Below are 21,251 nucleotides of genomic sequence, written 5' to 3' on the forward strand. Positions count from 1 at the left end.
ACCGCAAGAGTTCCCTAACCTTAAAATTTATTTATGTTTACTGTCTAACTAAAATGACTAAGATCTTCTAGCATTTAAAAAACCGCGGTTATTTATGCGCATGGGTAACTGCGCAAGCGGTGTTGCCAAGTCAAATACAATACTTTAAAGAACGCAAGTTCCGAGTGATTTTTCATAAAAAATATAAAATATCTCCGTAATACATTCGGAAAGCTACTTTTTTATTGTTTTAATCGGAAGCTTATTATTTTTTCAATCAAATTCAATGAAAATAAAAATTTTTTTAAATCGTTAATTGCATTAAATTCTTAACCAAATACACGGTTGGTGGAGTCTCCATTTACCTACATGTAAAAATTACAATTTTCAAACCTAATTATTTGATTAAATATCCCGGAAACCTGCTGTTTTTTAATTTTTTTATTAATCATTAGGCTACGTAGATTGAATTTACAAATGTTCAGGAAGTTTTAAAAATTTGACTATTTCGCGTGGATCTCCTTAACAAATCTCCTTTGAAATAAATCATAAGACGTTTGAGTCGCTACTGTCGCTATTTAAGTTACCGTAATTTTAATACCTTTATCCTCGCCTGTTATAATTCACTATTTTTATATAGATACATAAATTTTTAATAAATTTAAGTGGGAACACCACTGCGACGATCGAAAAAAAGAGATGATTTTCGGGAATTTTTTTGACAGGAAATATGAAGAAATTTGGAGATCAGATTTTTTTTATTTCATTAAGGGTACATTAAAGACTATTACCTTAAATTTTTATTAAAAAATATTTAATTATTACAAAGTTATTAACAATCTCGTAGAGCACTAGAAAAAATTTCCCCCTCCATGGTCGGTTCGATAACTCAAAAACGGATCATTTGAAAATAAAAAGCCAAATTGCTTTTTAATCAGTAGGGATGTAGTTATCCTCGCACGTACGGAATTTAAAAAATTTTTATTTTTAAAAAAATGGCCAATGACTGAAAATTTTTTCACTATTCTTACTGTTTTTTTTTTTTTTTGTTTTAACCCGGCTAAAAAAATCTTTAAAATAAAAATTTGTTAAACTCCATACGTGTGACGTTAACTAAATCCTTACTGATCAAAAAACAACTTGGATTTTTATTTTCAGATAATCTGTTTTTGAGTTATCGAACCGACCATGGAGGGGGAAATTTTTTTCTAGTGCTCTACGAGATTGTTAATAACTTTGTAATAATTTAATATTTTTTAATAAAAATTAAGGGTAATAATCTTTCATGTTCCCTTAATAAAATAAAAAAAATCCAATCCCCAAATTCCTTTATTTTCTTTCTTAAAAAAATTCCCGAAAATCACGTCTTTTTTTCGATCATCACAGTGGTGTTCCCCCTTAATAATGGAAAAAAAACTAAAAAATCCAACTCTTAGCTAATAATTTAAATTTATTAGAAACTACCCTTATAGAAATTATATAAATAAACTCATCCTCATTGCTATGATAATCTTAAAAATATCTCAGATATTATTTACGATATATTATAAAGCATGATTCTTTACCGACATTGAAATATCACATTTGTTTATAGTTAACAAATCTCCCGGGTAATATGTGCTTGAGCAAGATTTAGATGCCAGTGTCTTGAGCAAAACCCCTAGTTGCTAATGTCTTTTTCTACATAAGGGTCTTGCTCAATTTCATGTAGAAAGAACTGGTTCAAGATTTATATATAACTAGCTCAAGACATCTTGTGCAAAAATATGAGACAAGTCTAATGCAAGGTGCATTGAAAAACTTTCTGACGGATTTTTTGAATCAGAAACTCACAACAGACATTTACCCATGACTTGCTCAAGATTTGCTCAAGATCCGTAATTCTCAGTAATTTGTTCATTTCTAAAGCATTTGTCAATCAAAAACTAACAGCAAATGTTGAAGCGCGACTTGTTCAAGATTTGCTCAAGATGCATGATGCATTATATATTTTATAGCACTTTTTCTCATCCACTACTTGAAGATCTATTGATTCAGTGGTGCTCATTTTAGAATAATTTTGTCTTAATCGATAAAACAGTAGGTCTATACTCTAAAAGGTTAAGTTGAATGAGATCCACTGATCCGATAGTAAATATAGGAGGGGTAGAATTATGCGAACGGTCATTCGAAAACATTTGATCTTGAGCAGATCTTGAGCGAGTCTTGCACATGTATATTCAGCATGCTTCTGGTGTCAGTCTTTCTCAAGAATTGATATAGTTAGTTTATCGATAAGCTTCTTCAGATTTTCTCATTTTTCTTACACAATTCTTGAGCTCTAATCTGGCCCAAAGTTCTTGTACAAGGCTTGTTCAAGACTTGTCAATTGAATTTGCTACAAGTATCTGGAGCAAGACCCATAGGTAGAAAAAGACACTAACAACTATCGAAATTGAGACCAGACTTGATCAAGCCTTGGAAAAGATTGATATATGGGCTGATTTGACTGAAATATATGATTTTAAAGTATTAACAAAAGATTTTTTAACTATAAACGAATAACCATTTAATTGAAATAACTACACTTAATAAACGATACCTTTGTCTCAAATAAATGAATAATATTATTTATCGATAAATTGTGCACAAGGTTAATGTCAACCTTAACAAAAAAAAAGTATTGATGTTAATGGAATTATTTTTAGATATTTGATTAAATAACAGTCGAAAGTTGAGCAATATAAAATTAAACAACTTAAAGAAAATATAAATATTATCTCAACAATAGCTGCACCTGAAATGTGGAATTATTTATTTGAAACATACATTGTTTGTAATTAGTAATGCATCGAAGCACTGATACGCTTATCATTAAACAGTTAAATAAACAAAACTGTTTTGGTAAGAAAAAATAACTATTCATATATAAGTTCAATAAGTGGAAAGCAACTGATCACTATCCGCGAGTGCTTGAAAGTTTGTGTTCAAAATGTTAGTTCTTCCGATACTTCTTTGCCTAACGGCTAGTACTCTAGTTGAATGTTCAGCCGTAGCTGGAGGTAGTAGTTATTCAGCATCACATGCAGCATCAGGAGAAAATAGACTTGTAGATCCAAGAGCTAAACGTGATGTTCTTGAAGCCATAGCTGCAGCTGAGAGTTATGCAAATTCAGGAGCAACATCGAGAGATTACAGGTCTGTAGATACGATTGAAAAACGTGATACTTCTTCAAAAGCATTAGCAGGCAGTGACGCTAACTCAGGATCTGGAGCAGGAAGCAATGCTAATTCAGGATCTGGAGCAGGAAGCAAAGCTAACTCAGGATCTGGAGCAGAAAGCAATGCTAACTCAGAATCTGGAGCAGGAAGCAATGCTAACTCAGGATCTGGAACAGGAAGCCATGCTAACTCAGGATCTGGAGCAGGAAGCAATGCTAACTCAGGATCTGGAGCAGGAAGCAATGCTAACTCAGGATCTGGAGCAGGAAGCAATGCTAACTCAGGATCTGGAGCAGGAAGCAATGCTAATTCGGGATCTGGAGCAGGAGGTAATGCTAATTCAGGATCTGGAGCAGGAAGCAATGCTAACTCAGGATCTGGAGCAGGAAGCAATGCTAACTCAGGATCTGGAGCAGGAAGCAATGCTAATTCGGGATCTGGAGCAGGAAGTAATGCTAATTCAGGATCTGGAGCAGGAAGCAATGCTAACTCAGGATCTGGAGCAGAAAGCAATGCTAACTCAGGATCTGGAGCAGAAAGCAATGCTAATTCAGGATCTGGAGCAGAAAGCAATGCTAACTCAGGATCTGGAGCAGAAAGCAATGCTAACTCAGGATCTGGAGCAGGAAGCAATGCTAACTCAGGATCTGGAGCAGAAAGTAATGCTAATTCAGGATCTGGAGCAGAAAGCAATGCTAACTCAGGATCTGGAGCAGAAAGCAATGCTAACTCAGGATCTGGAGCAGGAAACAATGCTAACTCAGGATCTGGAGCAGAAAGTAATGCTAACTCAGGATCTGGAGCAGAAAGCAATGCTAATTCAGGATCTGGAGCAGAAAGTAATGCTAACTCAGGATCTGGAGCAGAAAGTAATGCTAACTCAGGATCGGGAGCCGAAAGTAATGCTAACTCAGGATCGGGAACCGAAAGTGATGCTAACTCAGGATCGGGAGCCGAAAGTAATGCTAACTCAGGATCTGGAGCAGAAAGTAATGCTAATTCAGGATCTGGAGCAGAAAGTAATGCTAACTCAGGATCTGGAGCAGAAAGTAATGCTAACTCAGGATCTGGAGCAGAAAGTAATGCTAACTCAGGATCGGGAGCCGAAAGTAATGCTAACTCAGGATCGGGAACCGAAAGTGATGCTAACTCAGGATCGGGAGCCGAAAGTAATGCTAACTCAGGATCTGGAGCCGATAGCAATGCTAACTCAGGATCTGGAGCCGATAGCAATGCTAACTCAGGATCCGGAGCAGGAAGTAATGCTAACTCAGGATCTAGAGCAGAAAGTAATGCTAATTCAGGATCTGGAGCAGAAAGTAATGCTAACTCAGGATCTGGAGCAGAAAGTAATGCTAACTCAGGATCTGGAGCAGAAAGCAATGCTAACTCAGGATCGGGAGCCGAAAGTAATGCTAACTCAGGATCTGGAGCAGAAAGCAATGCTAACTCAGAATCTGGAGCAGGAAGCAATGCTCACTCAGGATCTGGAGCAGGAAGCCATGCTAACTCAGGATCTGGAGCAGGAAGTAATGCTAACTCAGGATCTGGAGCAGAAAGTAATTCTAACTCAGGATCTGGAGCAGGAAGTAATGCTAACTCAGGATCTGGAGCAGAAAGTAATTCTAACTCAGGATCTGGAGCAGGAAGTAATGCTAACTCAGGATCTGGAGCAGAAAGTAATTCTAACTCAGGATCTGGAGCAGGAAGCAATGCTAACTCAGGATCTGGAGCAGAAAGTAATGCTAACTCAGGATCTGGAGCCGAAAGCAATGCTAACTCAGGATCTGGAGCAGAAAGCAATGCTAACTCAGGATCTGGAGCAGAAAGCAATGCTAACTCAGGATCGGGAGCCGAAAGCAATGCTAACTCAGGATCTGGAGCAGAAAGCAATGCTAACTCAGGATCTGGAGCAGGAAGTAATGCTAACTCAGGATCTGGAGCAGAAAGTAATTCTAACTCAGGATCTGGAGCCGAAAGCAATGCTAACTCAGGATCTGGAGCAGAAAGTAATGCTAACTCAGGATCTGGAGCCGAAAGCAATGCTAACTCAGGATCTGGAGCAGAAAGCAATGCTAACTCAGGATCTGGAGCAGAAAGCAATGCTAACTCAGGATCGGGAGCCGAAAGCAATGCTAACTCAGGATCTGGAGCAGAAAGCAATGGTAAATCAGGATCTGGGGCAGGAAGTAATGCTAACTCAGGATCTAAAGCAGAAAGTAATGCTAACTCAGGATCTGGAGCAGAAAGCAATGCTAACTCAGGATCGGGAGCCGAAAGCAATGCTAACTCAGGATCTGGAGCCGAAAGCAATGCTAACTCAGGATCTGGAACAGAAAGTAATGCTAATTCAGGATCTGGAGCAGAAAGTAATGCTAACTCAGGATCGGGAGCCGAAAGCAATGCTAATTCAGAATCTTCGGCTTCATCTTCTGCTTCTTCATCTTCTCAATCCCAATGGACTGATGGTCTTTGTCCAACCATTTCTGGGGTGCCTCTTGACATGACTAAAGTAAGTTTTTTTCTTAAATATTTTTCTTGGAGTGTATTAATAATCTCGTACCAGCATTTCTCCGAAATCTTTATCTCTTCAGAAAGCTGGATATTGGTATGAAGTTCAACGCAGCGCTAACGATTTCTCCGGTTTAGACAAATGTGCGAAAGTATCGTGGCGCATACCTGTGAACGGGGCCTCGTATATCATAAATAAAAGTTACTCCAATGTGTAATTAAATTCAATATTTATAACAATCATCATCAATATTATCTTCACAATTAATTTTCGACATCTTTAATCATCTAGCGCTCACGTTACTGAGACAACTGTTTTACGAATGAAGAAAAGCGGACCGAAAAATTGTTACACGTACCACGTGCCAATTTTGGGAGTGGTTCGCAGGAATCACGTGTACCTAGACCTTGACTATGACAGTCATGCGCTATTTTGGACCTGCGAAAATCGCGGAAACAAACAGTAAGACCAAACATATTTGACCTGATCAATTCTTTTCGGTGAAGAAATTATTAATGCTTATTCTTTAATATATTTTTCAGCCGTGAAACAGTTACTTTGCTGTCACGACACCCGAAGTTACCCGACAACATCGACGAAATCGAACGAAAGGCATTCGCTAAATTCAACCTTTCGATGCCACCAATGGTCAGCTTCGACTTGTCAGGTTGTAATGATGCATATGAATCTTATGACTTTTGCGAAAATAATTAAATTCCTGAAATTTTATCTGACACGTGTAATTAATACATCTGCATAAATTATTAACACAAATCATGAATCCGAAAGCGTCGTCAAAATCAAGATACCACAACATATGAAATTCTGATGTATGTCATGTTTATTGTACCCAAACTAATAAAAATTTGATGACGTTAGTAGTTTTTTTCCATGGAAACTTACTACCCTTTATTACATCTGAAGAACTCAAAGATGATGTCTTTTCTCCTGAAAAAACTTTACCATCTGCCCATTTATAAATATTTCATAAACAGTAGTGTTTAAAATCTCCGACAGACAGCGCATCATCGCTAAAAAATCTCCCAAGAGTGTTTGAAACTTAGAAGATATATTAAGGAGGTCCTTTCGCTCCAGTTGAGTCACAACAACTGTAGTAGTCAATCTTCGATAAATTATAATAAAAAACCCATAAAAATTCCTAAAATTAAAAAATGAATAGTATATGAGGCGTTAATCGTTGAATTTTTGAAAATTAAAAAAAATAGTTAGATACAAAAATTAATTTGACTCTTGTAAATCATGTAAATCAGCTGTTAGTAACCTTTCCGTGATTTGACAACGCTATATTTCGGTTGTTTATATTTTCATTCGCACAGTATAACCTTAACCACGTTTAAGTTTTTGTAGTCAGTGTAAATAAATAAATTAATTAAAAATGTTTAGTCATAAAACCATAACATTCTATTGTCTCATGGCAAGAATGCTAGTATTTTTTAATTATTGTTTTATTTTTCAGTTATGAAATATGAAAATTTGTTAACAATAAATTAACTAATAAGTATGAATGAAAAACATAAGTGCGTTAAAGTTTAGTTTGAATTTATTGAATGGTCTGAAGCTCGCGCACTATGCAACGTTGCCAAAGTTCTGACGCAATTTAAATGTAGGTTACTTAAAAATTTTCTGTGATTTTATAATTTTAATTTCTCCATAAATTCCACGGCAATTTATATATTTTATTGCAAAAAATGAAATCTGAATATTTTAAAACCTTATTTTGAGTTTTTTTTATCCCATCTAATCGGTAGTTAATACCATAATTCGAGAACGTTGTTAAAGTCTGACTTTCTCGTAAGACTCGGAAAAAATAATAACATTTTTAGAAATTTTTTTTTCAAAAATTTCCACGGTGAAGAATAAAATAAACTTTAGTAGATAAATAAGGACTTTAACTATTAGATAAAAATTAATTTTATGCATAATCTAATATTTTTTATTTAACATTGATGGTGAAAGGACCTCCTCAACTAAAATTTAACATTTAAATTTTCTCGCGAACATTATTTATTTTTATACGAATTCTACACCCTCTTGCGTGTCAAGAAAATCATTAAAAGAAACACTAGGGAACTGTATTGACGATGGTTAGGATGCTATATCACAATTTAGTATAGTATCAGCCGTCTTCAAGTTCTATTTATAAATGAATTGTAGCATATGGATGCTCACAAGAAAATTCCTGCAACTGCTAATCAAAAAAAAAAAAAAAAAAGAAGTAACTAAACAAAACAATATCAAGCTGCGATTTTTAATACATCGCTTCACATAAGATAAATAAAGATATTAAAAAATAGATTAAGTATAAAAATGTATTTTACTGAAAATTGTCGTGTTTGTCCCTCTATAAGATTTTTTTTTTTAAGTAAAAAAAGCAATTAATTCAATCAAAAAACAATTTTCAGGGTTTAATAATTATTCCACTTTATGAGAATGTGATGTTTGCATTGTCTAAATACTCGACACTGAAAATTAGTAAGAGATATGCATTGTAAATGATTAAATTTAACAATATATTCAAACACTCATATCTTTGACATAAATATTTACATTGGCCAAAAAAGTACGCAATATTTACTTTTTGCAATATGACTTTAAAAAATTAGGATATATAAACTCTGATTTGTACATTGAATTTTTATTGAAGAGGTTAAGTTGATTCGGTGAAGAAATTCGTTCTACATTCGAAAAATCGGCAATCGGCTGCTCAGTTATAATTCCAAGTGTTCGAAAGTTTGTTACTTAAAAATGTTCGCCAATCTGATTTTCTTCTGCTTGGCAGCTGGTGCTTTTGCCCAGTCGTCAGCATCAGTTAGAGGCGCATCCTCTTCATCAGCACCAACTTCATCTCAAGTTTCATCATTTGCGAATTCTGGATGGACTAATGGTCTGTGTCCCGAAATTGTTGGGGAGCCTCTTGATATGAACAAAGTAAGTAATTGTTCAATTTTTGAAGTTATCTTTTGAGAGTTCGATCAAAATGATAGACTTCATAATTTTTTTCATTAACTAATAAACTTATTAGATTTAGTTGAATAAATTTTTGTTAAATGAATATTATCGAAGAATTTTAATGAAGAAAATAAATTTTTTTATTGAAAAACAATTTATTTTTAAATTAAGGTAAAAACTTTTTCGTCGAAAACTAAAAAGTTTTATTGAATTAAGAAATGCTACTCACAGCTCAATAAGTAAATATTTAATTAAAGAACATTAAATTTCTCGGCTGAAGAATATTCATTTTTTTATAAATTAAAAATAACGGAAATAAATACCCATGGTAGGGCTCGAACCCTGCTCGGACCGGACCGACTACAACCACACAAGCCGCTCAGCCATAGCATGCTAAGCGGACGAGTGACGTATTTATTGATATATTAGTAATAATTAATTTTATCGGCATTCTAAAGGCAGCGCTAAGGTCTAATCATCGAAAGCCAACAACATCATGTTCTTGATTTTAGTTATTTGGCTTTTGAATCAGTAAAATATCTCTGCGTTGATAAATTTAATTTCATTGTCCAAAACATTATTTTATATTGAAATATATAAATAAAAACTCTTTGTTGAAAAATAATTTTACTTTATTTAATAATTAAAAACTTTTTAATCAAAATCGTCCAAATCAACAACATAATATTCTTCAATCAAAAATTTTTTTGTCTTCCTGAATATTTTCAAGTCAAGAATATTGTACATGAATCACGCCATTTTTTTAAAATAAATATCATTTTTAAAAGTCTGATCTTGAATCAAGAAAAAAATTCTTGGCCTAAGAAATAGTTCTTGATTTAAGTAAAATTTTTGTTGTAGTAATATGATTCCTGTATTATTGTGCTTGGGTAAAATAGCTTCTTTTCAACGTGATAATATTAAATAATAATTTCTTCAGAAATCTGGATATTGGTATGAAGTTCAACGGAGCACTAACGATTTCTCCGGTTTAGACAGATGCACGAAAGAAATTTGGTACAAACCTGTAAACGGGGTCTCCAATACCATAATCAAAAGTTTATCAAATGTGTAATTCAATTCAATATTTATAATTATCTTCATCAATATTATCTTCATAATTAATTTTGGACATCTTTAATCATCTAGTGCTGACGTAACTGAAACAACTGTTTTACGAGTGAAGAAAAGCGGACCGAAAAATTATTACATGTACCACGTTCCAATTTTGGGAGTGGTCAGCAAGAATCACTTGTACCTAGACCTTGACTATGACAGTCATGCGCTATTTTGGACCTGCGAAAATCGCGGAAACAAACAGTAAGACCAAACATATTTGACCTGATCAATTCTTTTCGGTGAAGAAATTATTAATGCTTATTCTTTAATATATTTTTCAGCCGTGAAACCGTTACTTTGCTGTCACGACACCCGAAGTTACCCGACAACATCGACGAGATCGAACGAAAGGCATTTGCTAAATACAACCTTACGATGCCACCAATGGTCAGCTACGACTTGTCAGGTTGTAATGAAGCATATGATTCTTATGACTTGTGAAATTAATTAAATTCCTGAAATTTTATCTGACACGTGTAATTAATACATCTGCATAAATTATTAACACAAATTATGGATTCAAAAGCGTCGTCAAAATCAATATACCAAAATATATGAAATTTAGATGTATGTCATGTTTATTGTACCCAAACTAATAAAAATTTGATGACGTTAGTAGTTTTTTTCCATGGAAACTTACTATCCTTTATTACATCTGAAGAACTCAAAGATGATGTCTTTTCTCCTGAAAAAACATTACCATCTGCCCTTTTATAAATATTTTATGAACAGTAGTGTTTAAAATCTCCGACAGAAAGCGCATCATAACTGAAGCATCTCCCAAGAGAATGTTTAAAAGTTAGAAGTTATATTAACTAAAATCTAACGTTCAAATTTTCCCGCTAATATTATATATTTTTATACGAATTCTACGCCCTCTTGCGTGTCAAGAAAATCATTAAAAGAAACACTAGGGAACTGTATTGACGATGGTTAGGATGCTACATCACAATTTAGTATAGTATCAGCCGTCTTCAAGCTCTATTTAGAAATGAATTGTAGCATATGGCTGCTCACAAGAAAAGTCCTGCAACAGCTAATCAAAAAAAAAAAAAAAAGTAACTAAACAAAACAATATCAAGCTGCGATTTTTAATACATCGCTTCGCATAAGATAAATAAAGATATTAAAAAATAGATTAAGTATAAAAATGTATTTTACTGAAAATTGTCGTGTTTGTCCCTCTAGAAGATTTTTTTTTTTTAAGTAAAAAAAGCAATTAATTCAATTAAAAAAAAATTAGGAAAACGGTTGACCCTGAAGGCCATCCCTGCAACTTCCCGCTAATTCTATACCTGGGCGCTTAAAATTGCATTTACGACGTTTTTGAGCATATCGAGCTCAAAAACACAACTTAAATGTTGTTTTAAGCTCTCCGAGCTCAAAAAGATAACTTTTCTATGCTTATGAGCTCTTCAAGCTTAAAAGTTTGATAGAAGGTTGATAAAACACTATTTTTTGAGTTGTCAAACCGCAATAACTTTTGAATGAATAAACCGATTTTCGCGCGGTTGGCAGCATTCGACGCAGTTTTTTAAGCCTTATGATAAATTTTTAAGTTTGCATTGATCAAACTGGAAATTTCGGAGTAATTCCGAAAAAACACTTTTTTGGGTTTTCTTTCCTGCACGATATCTCTCGAACGAATCAATCGATTTTGACCGGATTAGCGGCGATCGACGTAGTTTTTCAAGGTTGAGAGCTGATTAGTTTTTGGAGTTGATCGATAAAGCCGTTAGAAAGTTATTCTAAAAAAACCACTTTTAAAAAAATTTTTTTTTACAGTTTTTTTTAGATTTTTCGAAATCTATCGGTCCGAATCGATCCAAATTGTATCCAAAATCTAAGTTTGGACAAGCCCTTTCGAATGGCGCCAACCGCGATCGAATCGGTCGAGCCATTCAAAAGTTATGAGAGGTTTACATACTTACACACACACACACACACACACACACACACACACACACACACACACACACACACACACACACACACACACACACACACACACACACACACACACACACACACACATACACACACACATACAGACATATTGACAACCTCGCGGGGGTAGTCAGGGAGGCTTCCTGTGAACCTCAAACGCCGAGATCTGATGAAAACTCGATTTTTATAAAACGGGGTAAAACCAATAACTTCCCGATTTTTTAAAATCTGAGATTTTCTTAGCGGGAAGTTCATTTTCAGGGTTTAATAATTATTTCACTTTATGTCAATGGGATGTTTGCATTGTCTAAATACTCGATACTGAAAATTAGTAAGAGATATTCATTGTAAATAATTAAATTTAACAATATATTTAAACACTCATATCTTTGACATAAATATTGACATTGGCCAAAAAAGTACGCAATATTTAATTTTTGCAGTATGACTATCAGAAGTTACGATATATAAGCTTCGATTTGCATATCAACTTTTTATTGGGAAGGTCAATTTGATTCGGTGAAGGAATTAGTCTTACATTCAAAAAATCGGCAATCGGCTGCTAAGTTGTAATTCCAAGTGTTCAAAAGTTTGTTACTTAAAAATGTTCGCCAATCTGATTTTCGTCTGCTTGGCAGCTGGTACTTTTGCCCAGTCGTCAGCATCAGCTAGAGGCGCATCCTCTTCATCAGCATCAGCTTCTTCTAAAGCTTCGTCATCCGAGAATTCTGGATGGACCAATGGTCTGTGTCCCGAAGTTGTTGGGGTGCCTCTTGATATGAACAAAGTAAGTAACTGTTCAATTTTTGAAGTTATCTTTTGAGAGTTCGATCAAAATGATAGACTTCATAATTTTTTTCATTAACTAATTAACTTATTAGATTTAGTTGAATAAATTTTTGTCAAATGAATATTATTGAAGAATTTTAATGAAGAAAATAAATTTTTTTATTGAAAAACAATTTATTTTTAAATTAAGGTAAAAACTTTTTCGTCGAAAACTAAAAAGTTTTATTGAATTAAGAAATGCTACTCACAGCTCAATAAGTAAATATTTAATTAAAGAACATTAACGTTCTCGGCTGAAGAATATTCATTTTTTTATAAATTAAAAATAACGGAAATAAATACCCATGGTAGGGCTCGAACCCTGCTCGGACCGGACCAACTACAACCACACAAGCCGCTCAGCCATAGCATGCTAAGCGGACGAGTTATGTATTTATTGATATATTAGTAATAATTAATTTTATCGGCATTCTAAAGGCAGCGCTAAGGTCTAATCATCGAAAGCCTACAACATCATGTTCTTGATTTTAGTTATTTGGCTTTTGAATAAGTAAAATATCTCTTGCGTTCATAAATTTAATTTCATTGTCCAAAACATTATTTTATATTGAAATATATAAATAAAAACTATTTATTGAAAAATAATTTTACTCTTTTTAATAATTAAAAACTTTTTAATCAAAATCTTCTAAATAAACAAAATATTCTCCAATCAAAATTTTTTTTCTCTTGCTAAATATTTTCAAGTCAAGAATATTGTACTTTAATCACGCCATTTTTTTAAAATAAATATTTTTAAGAGTTTAATCTTGAATCAAGAAAAAAAATTCTTGATCTAAGAAATTGTTCTTGTACTAAGTAAACTTAAATTTTCCATAGAATATTTGTTTTTAAGAGAATTAAAATTACAATCGGAGAAAAACTAAAGTAATGATAATGTAACTGAAATTTCTTCAGAAATCTGGATATTGGTATGAAGTTCAACGCAGCGCTAATGATTTCTTCAACTTAGATAGATGTATCAAAGCGATTTGGGGAAAACCAGTTAACGGCGTCTCGAAAGTTATAAACAAAAGTTTCTCAAATGTGTAATTAAATTTAATATTTATAACTATCTTCATTAATATTGTCCTCATAATTAATTTTGGACATCTGTAATCATCTAGCGGTGGCGTTACTGAGACAACTGTTATGCGAGTGGAAGAAAGAGGACCTCAAATTTATTGGACGTACCATGTTCCAATTTTGGGAACGATCAGCCCGAATCATGCGTACTTGGACATCGATTACGATAATTATGTAATAGCTTGGACCTGCAAAAATTGCGGAGATAAACAGTAAGACCATCAATCCAAGTCAAACATATTTAACTTTATAAATTCTTTTCAATGAACAAATAATTAATACTTGTTCTTCAATAAACTTCTGTAGCCGTGAATCAGTTCTTGTGCTATCAAGATATCCAAAGTTACCTAATAACATCTACCAGGCGGAACGCAATGCATTCGCTAAATTCAACCTCACAATGCCACAAATGGTCAGCCACGACTTGTCAAATTGCCGCCAACTATATGATTCTTATGATTTTGGCAAAGATATGTGAATATTAACAACACTAGATGGCTCGTGGAAAATTTAACCATAAGACACTGATTATTTTTTTGGAATCAAAAATATCATCGAAGCCAAAATACTAAGACGTGATTTTAAATGTGATTTATGTTTCTTGTATATTTACCAGAGCTAATAAATAAAGATTCAATGTTACATTACATCCAAATTATTGTGTTGTAAAAACTAAAATTATTTTCTTCTAAATCTTGAATTTATACCTTCAATATTTGATTGGAGTTATTCTACCTAAAATTATTTATTACACTGAAAAAAATCTGGAAAACGGTTGACCCTAAAAGCCATTTTTGCAACTTCCCGCTAATTCTATATCTAAACGCCAAAAATTGCACTTATGACGTTTTTGAGCTCTTCGAGTTAAAAAATATAATTCATATGTTATTTCGAACTCTCTGAGCTCACAGAGTTAGCTGTTCTAAGCTTTTGAGCTCTTTGAACATAAAAGTATGATAGAAGTTTAATAAAACATTTTTTTTTAATTTTCAAACTGCAATAATATCTGAATGAATGATTCGATTTTAACGTAGTAGGCAGTGTTTCACGCAATTTTTTAAATTCTATGATATACTTTTGAACACAAACTGATCGAACCGAAAATTTTAAAGAAATTTGAAAAATTCACTTTTTTCGACAACGATAACTCACGAACCAATCAACGGATTTTCACCTTTTTAGTGGCAATCGACGTGGTTTTTTGGGTTCTAATAATTATTTTATTTTATCGAAAACGATCCAAAAAGAAATGTCGAGGTTATGTTAAAAATAGTTATTTATGTTATAAGGCCGTGAAGTAGCGGTTTTCTGAAAGCGACGATATTTCGCGTGCCTAAAGGTAAAAAGGCGTATAACATTTTTTTTTATTGTCAATAGAGTAGTAAACACATTCTACGCTTAAAATTGAAAAAAAAAATTAGAAAAACGGTTGACCCTGAAGGCCATCCCTACAACTTCCCGCTAATTCCATACCTAGGCACTTAAAATTGCACTTATGACGTTTTCGAGCTCTTCGAGCTCAAAAATACAATTTATGTATTATTTTGAGCTCTCCGAGCTCAAAGAGATAGCTTTGCTATGCTTTTGAGCCCTTCGAGCTCAAAAGTCTTATCAAAATTCGATGAAGCACGATTTTTCTAATTTTCAAACTGCTGTAACTTTTTAATAAATCAACCGATTTTCACGCGGTAGGCGGCGATCGATGTGGTTTTTTGAGCTCTATAAAAGATTCTGAACAAAAAAATTGATCTGATGAAAAATTTCGGAGTTATTACAAAAAAACATTTTTTTCGACAACGATATCTCACGAACGCATCAACCGATTCTGACGCTTTATGTGGTGATCGATGCGGGATTTCAAAATTAAGAGCTGATTAGTTTTTGAAGTTGAGTGGTTCAGAAAATTCGGAGTTATTTAAAAAAAATGAAAAAAAAAAACAACTTTTTTTGTCACTTTTCTTGCAATTTCTCGAAATCTACTGGTCCGAATCGGTTCCAACTTACAGGAAATTTAAGTTTGGCGAAGCCCTTTCGAATGACACCAACCGCGATGAAATCGGTCAAGCCGTTCAAAAGTTACGAGAGGTATATATATACACACACACACACACACACACACACACACACACACACACACACAGACGTACGGACATCATCGTGAAAATAGTCAGGAAAGCTTCCTAGGACCTCGAAACGTCGAGATCCGATGAACTCGATTTTCGAAAAACGGGGTAAAACCAATAACTTCCCGATTTTTGAAAATTTTCAATTTTCTTAGCGGGAAGTTAAAAATTACAAAGGTAGAAGGGCGTATGTCTTTAATTATACGCCCTTTTACTTTTAAGAATTCGAAACTTTGGTGATCTAAAGGTGAAAGGACGTATAATTTTTTTTTCGGCCTGTTTACAAAAGAACATATTTGTAGTTTAAAAATGTGAAAAAAAAACTTTCTGTGGTAGTAGCGGCGTAAAACCTCAACAATACAATTTCTTAAAGTTAAAAAAGAAAATATATCGAAAAAACAATAAATTACGCGTGATTATTTTCTCGCTTTTTATTTTAAGAAATAGTTATTATAAAATTTGGATTCTGGATTGTTGATCATGATGAAACAACTGTTGTGTGAACGGCGCCAGTAGTTATATTCAATAGGGCGATTAAGGCGAGAAATTTCAAAATATTTCAATGTTATCTGGCAGTGTGATTTTTTTTATTACTTAATTTTTACGTAATTTGTTTTTGATTGATTTATTTTCTATTTGTTTATATCAAACTTTGTATACAAAGCTGTTATTTTAGTATAACTTTTCTTGTGAAACTATTATTTAACATTTGGTATCAAAACTACAATTTTTTTTTATGCGCCTTTTTACCTTTAAGTAGTACTTTTCTTAAAGCTGAAAGGGCGTATGTCTTAAAATACGCCCTTTTAGCTTTAGGATACCAACTTTTTTTTCATAGATTTTTACGTTTCAGACAATTTCAAACCGAATGGCAAAAAAAAATTTTTTTATATGCACCCTTTCAGCACAAATCTCTATTAACCCTTAGATATAAGCCTTTTTACCTTTAGGCACGCGATCGCCACTAAACGGCCGAATGGCATACAATATTTTTTGTTCTTATCGCTCCATAAGTTTAACTTTTGAGGGATAGGAGGCAAATAATGACATATTTAAATTTTATGAAGTTTCACAAGGGCAAAAAAAATTAATTTTATATTAATTATTTTTTTTTAATCTTAAAATCTTGCTTATGCCAAAAAAATGTAAACTTTTTATTAGTATTTATTTATGGCGTTGTTGTTATTTTATTAACATTAGGTCCGCTTCGTAATAAACTGCCAGCAGAGAAATAATTAGCGGCACTCAATAGTAACTAAGTTTAAAATTGGCTAAAAATTATCGGTCGGTACGCTAGAATGTGACTTTTTTTTTACAATCTCTCTCAATTTCGTCTGGGTGTACACGAAAAGTTCGTAAAAAAAAGGAGGGGGTAAAACTTTACGGCCTAGGCCGTGAAAAAAAGATGGTATGGTAGAGTCTGTAGAAAAGAGTCCCTTTACGAATGCCACCCAGCGCTCAAAAGTTGAACTTTTGGAGCGAGTATAATAAAAAAAACTCTTTTTTCGAAATTTTTTGTTTCCGATAACTCTTGAACGAATCAGCCGATTTTGATGGGACTGGTAGCAATCGACGTGGTTTTTTAAGTTTAAGAGCGGATTAGTTTTTGGAATTGATAGGTAAAGCTGTTTAGAAGTTATTCCAAAAAAACGATTTTTTGAAAATTTTATCTTTGAGATTTCTCAAAATCTAGCAAACCGAATCGATTTAAATTCGTACGAAATTTAATGACAATGATACTCTTTGGATCGCCACCTATTTTGATCTGAACGGTTAAGCCATTCAAAAGTTATAAGAGGTTTACACACACACACACACACACACACACACACACACACACACACACACACACACACACACACACACAGCCGCATGGACACTACCGTGGCAATAGTCAGGGAAGCTTCCTGTGACCTTAAAACGTCGAGATCTGATGATAACTCGATTTTCGTAAAACGGGTCAAAACCAATAACTTTCCGAATTTTTCAAAATTTTCAATTTTTCTTAATGGGAAGTTAAAAAAAAAATTTTTCAGGGTTCAATAATTATTTTACTTTCTAACAATGTGATTATTACATCACCATTATCTAAATATTCGACACTGAAAATTGATAAGAGATATGCATGATAGATGATAAAATTTAGCAATATATTTAAACACTCATATCTTTGACATAAATATTGACATTGGCCAAAAAAGTACGCAATATTTAATTTTTGCAATATGACTATCAGAAGTTACGATATATAAGCTTCGATTTGCATATCAACTTTTTATTGGGAAGGTCAAGTTGATTCGGTGAAGGAATTAGTCTTACATTCAAAAAATCGGCAATCGGCTGCTAAGTTGTAATTCCAAGTGTTCAAAAGTTTGTTACTTAAAAATGTTCGCCAATCTGATTTTCGTCTGCTTGGCAGCTGGTGCTTTTGCCCAGTCGTCAGTATCAGCTAGAGGTGCATCCTCTTCATCAGCATCAGCTTCATCTCAAGCTTCGTCATCTGCGAATTCTGGATGGACCAATGGTCTGTGTCCCGAAATTGTTGGGGTGCCTCTTGATTTGAACAAAGTAAGTAATTATTCAATTTTTGTCATTATCATTTGAGAGTTCGGTCAAAATGATAGACTTCATAATTTTTCCATTTACTGATAAACTTATTATATTTAGTTCAATAAATTTTTGTCAAATGAATATTATTGAAGAATTTTAATGAAGAAAATAAATTTTTATATTGAAAAACAATCTATTTTTAAAGTAAGGTAAAAACTTTTTCGTCAAAAACTAAAAAGTTTTATTGAATTAAGAAATGCTACTCACAGCTCAATAAGTAAATATTTAATTAAAGATCATTAACGTTCTCGGCTGAAGAATATTCATTTTTTTATAAATTAAAAATAACGGAAATAAATACCCAAGGTAGGGCTCGAACTCTGCTCGGACCGGACCGACTACAACCACACAAGCCGCTCAGCCATAGCATGATAAGCGGACAAGTTACGTATTTATTGATATATTAGTAATAATTAATTTTGTCGGCATTCTAAACGCGGCGCTAAGGTCTAATCATCGAAAGCCAACAACATCATGCTCTTGATTTTAGTTATTTGGCTTTTGAATAAGTAAAATATCTCTTGCGTTGATAAATTTAATTTCATTGTCCAAAACATTATTTTATATTGAAATATATAAATAAAAACTATTTATTAAAAAATAATTTTACTCTATTTCATAATTAAAAACTTTTTAATCAAAATCTTCTAAATCAACAACAAAATATTCTTCAATCAAAATTTTTTTGTCTTCCTAAATATTTTCAAGTCAACAATATTGTACTTGAATCACGCCATTTTTTTAAAATAAATACTTTTAAGAGTTTGATCTAGAATCAAGAAAAAAAATTCTTGATTTAAATAATAGTTAGCGATTTAAGTAAAGTCTTTGTTGTAGTAAAATGATTTCTGTATTATTGTGCTGAGTTTAAAATAGCTTCTTTCAAGCGTGATAATATTAATTAATAATTTCTTTAGAAATCTGGATATTGGTATGAAGTTCAACGTAGCGCTAACGATTTCTCCGGCTTGGACAGATGTCCAAGAGTAAATTGGCAAAAACCAGTCAACGGCGTCTCGCCAGTTATAAACAGAAGTTTCTCAACTGTGTAATTAAATTCAATATTCATAACTATCTTCATTAATATTGTCTTCATAATTAATTTTGGACATCTTTAATCATATCTAGCGCTGGCATAACTGAGACAACTGTTTTACGAGTGGAACAAAGAGGACCTAAAATTTATTTTACGTACCATGTTCCAATTTTGGGAACGATCAGCCTGAACCATGTGTATCTGGACATCGATTACGATAATTATGTGATAGTCTGGACCTGCGAAAATCGCGGAAATCAACAGTAAGACCATCAATCCCAGTCAAACATATCGCGTGCCTAATGCAAAAAGGGCGGATAAAAGTTATACGCCCTTTTGGCTTTACAAAACCAAAAGGGTGTATAATTTTTTTTTTTGGTGCCAATCGTTTTGTAGACATGTTCTAAGCCTAAAAATGAAAAAAAAATTTCTAAAGCCAAAGGGCATACGTCTCAAGTTATACGCCCTTTTGGCTTTAGAACACTGAAAATTTAGTGATCTAAAGCCAAAAGGGCGTATAATTTTTAACTTCCCGTTAAGAAAATTAAAAATTTTCTAAAAGCGGGAAGTTATTGGTTTTACGCCGTTTTTTGAAAATAGAGTTTTCATCAGATCTATATTCAGCTATACTCAGCTCAAAAAATTTTTTAATGATTAGTTAATAATTTCTTACTCATAATAAGATGTTTTTCATTCTATATATACATATTATGGATTTTAACTACAATTTCATCTAACGAATAAGAAAGAAATTTATAAAAAATATAAAATTTTAGTACGCGAAAAAATTTTTAATTCATATGCTTCTTTAATCATTGGAGTGTCCAAAATGATGAAAATTTAAATTTACTACTATCAAAAATGTTGACTTTTTCAAAATTTTTTTTTTCACAAACTTTCTCCAGACAATTTTGAAGACTGTTGTTCGAAATTATGAAAAATCCTGATTTTTTTTATACGCCCTTTTGGCTTTAGACCGATAATTTCCTAAAGCCAAAAGGGCGTATATCTTAAGCTACGCCCTTTTGGCGTTAGTACGTCAAAAATTTTTTTTCTGCAGATCTTTACGTTTCGAGCAATTCTAACAAAAATGGCAAAAAAAAATTTTTTTATAAGCCCTTTTGGCATGGAATCCTATCTAACTGCTGTAATACGCCCTTTTGGCATTAGGCACGCGATATTTAACTTTAGAAATTCTTTTTAATGAAGAAATAATTAATACTTGTTCTTGAATAAACTTTTGCAGTCATGGAACAGCTTTTGTGCTATCAAGATATCCGAACTTACCTAATAACATCTACCAGGTGGAACGCAATGCATTCGCTAAATTCAACCTCACAATGCCACAAATGGTCAGCAACGACTTGTCAAATTGCCGCCAACTATATGATTCTTATGATTATGGTAAAGATATGTAAATATTAACAACGCTAGATGGCTCTCGGAAAATTTAACCATAAGACACTGATAATTCTTTTGGAATCAAGAATATCATCGAAGCCAAAACACTAAGACGTGATTTTTAAATGTGATTTATGTTTCTTGTATATTTATCAGAGCTAATAAATAAAGATTCAATGTTGCATTACATCCAAAGTATTGTGTTATAGAAACTCGAATTATTTTCTCCTAAATCTTCAATTTATACCTTCAATATTTGATTGGAGTTATCATACCTAAAATTATTAATTATATTAAACCACATCTCTTATCAATCTATCTCCCTTTCTTATATCACTATCATTATTATCACTGTTATTATTATCATACATCCAACATTCAGATTGTGAATCCGCGTGCTCAAGGTTTCTGTACCTAACCATCCACTCTAATGCTACCC

At 33.0% G+C, this 21,251-nt stretch overlaps 3 protein-coding genes across 7 annotated transcripts in view; all 3 read left to right on the top strand.

The window, feature by feature from the left end:
* The window catches only part of LOC123262672 (free fatty acid receptor 4-like), a 106,243-nt gene that overhangs the window by 36,768 nt on the left and 48,224 nt on the right, over window positions 1-21,251 (top strand). The window lies entirely within an intron of this gene.
* On the top strand, window positions 2,899-21,090 carry LOC123262670 (fibroin heavy chain-like). 5 transcript variants are annotated; one of them, XM_044724999.1, is made up of 4 exons: window positions 2,899-5,692; window positions 19,293-19,423; window positions 19,504-19,674; window positions 20,658-21,090. In XM_044724999.1, exons 1-4 carry the CDS (start codon window positions 2,951-2,953, stop codon window positions 20,827-20,829), a joined length of 3,216 nt encoding a protein of 1,071 aa, XP_044580934.1. In that variant the 5' UTR covers window positions 2,899-2,950; the 3' UTR covers window positions 20,830-21,090. The 5 variants fall into 5 exon arrangements, with proteins under 5 accessions (XP_044580934.1, XP_044580938.1, XP_044580935.1 ...); XM_044724998.1 differs by lacking the exons at window positions 19,293-19,423; window positions 19,504-19,674; window positions 20,658-21,090 and adding exons at window positions 5,775-5,905; window positions 5,984-6,154; window positions 6,235-6,488 and having other exon boundaries at window positions 2,901-5,692; XM_044725003.1 differs by lacking the exons at window positions 19,504-19,674; window positions 20,658-21,090 and having other exon boundaries at window positions 2,899-5,212; window positions 5,244-5,692; window positions 19,293-19,359.
* LOC123262674 lies at window positions 12,269-14,202 on the top strand. Its single transcript, XM_044725009.1, has 4 exons — window positions 12,269-12,515; window positions 13,475-13,605; window positions 13,684-13,854; window positions 13,949-14,202. Exons 1-4 carry the CDS (start codon window positions 12,333-12,335, stop codon window positions 14,118-14,120), a joined length of 657 nt encoding a protein of 218 aa, XP_044580944.1. The 5' UTR covers window positions 12,269-12,332; the 3' UTR covers window positions 14,121-14,202.

This window comes from Cotesia glomerata, linkage group LG4, assembly GCF_020080835.1.
Source record: "Cotesia glomerata isolate CgM1 linkage group LG4, MPM_Cglom_v2.3, whole genome shotgun sequence".
NCBI lineage: Eukaryota > Metazoa > Arthropoda > Insecta > Hymenoptera > Braconidae > Cotesia > Cotesia glomerata.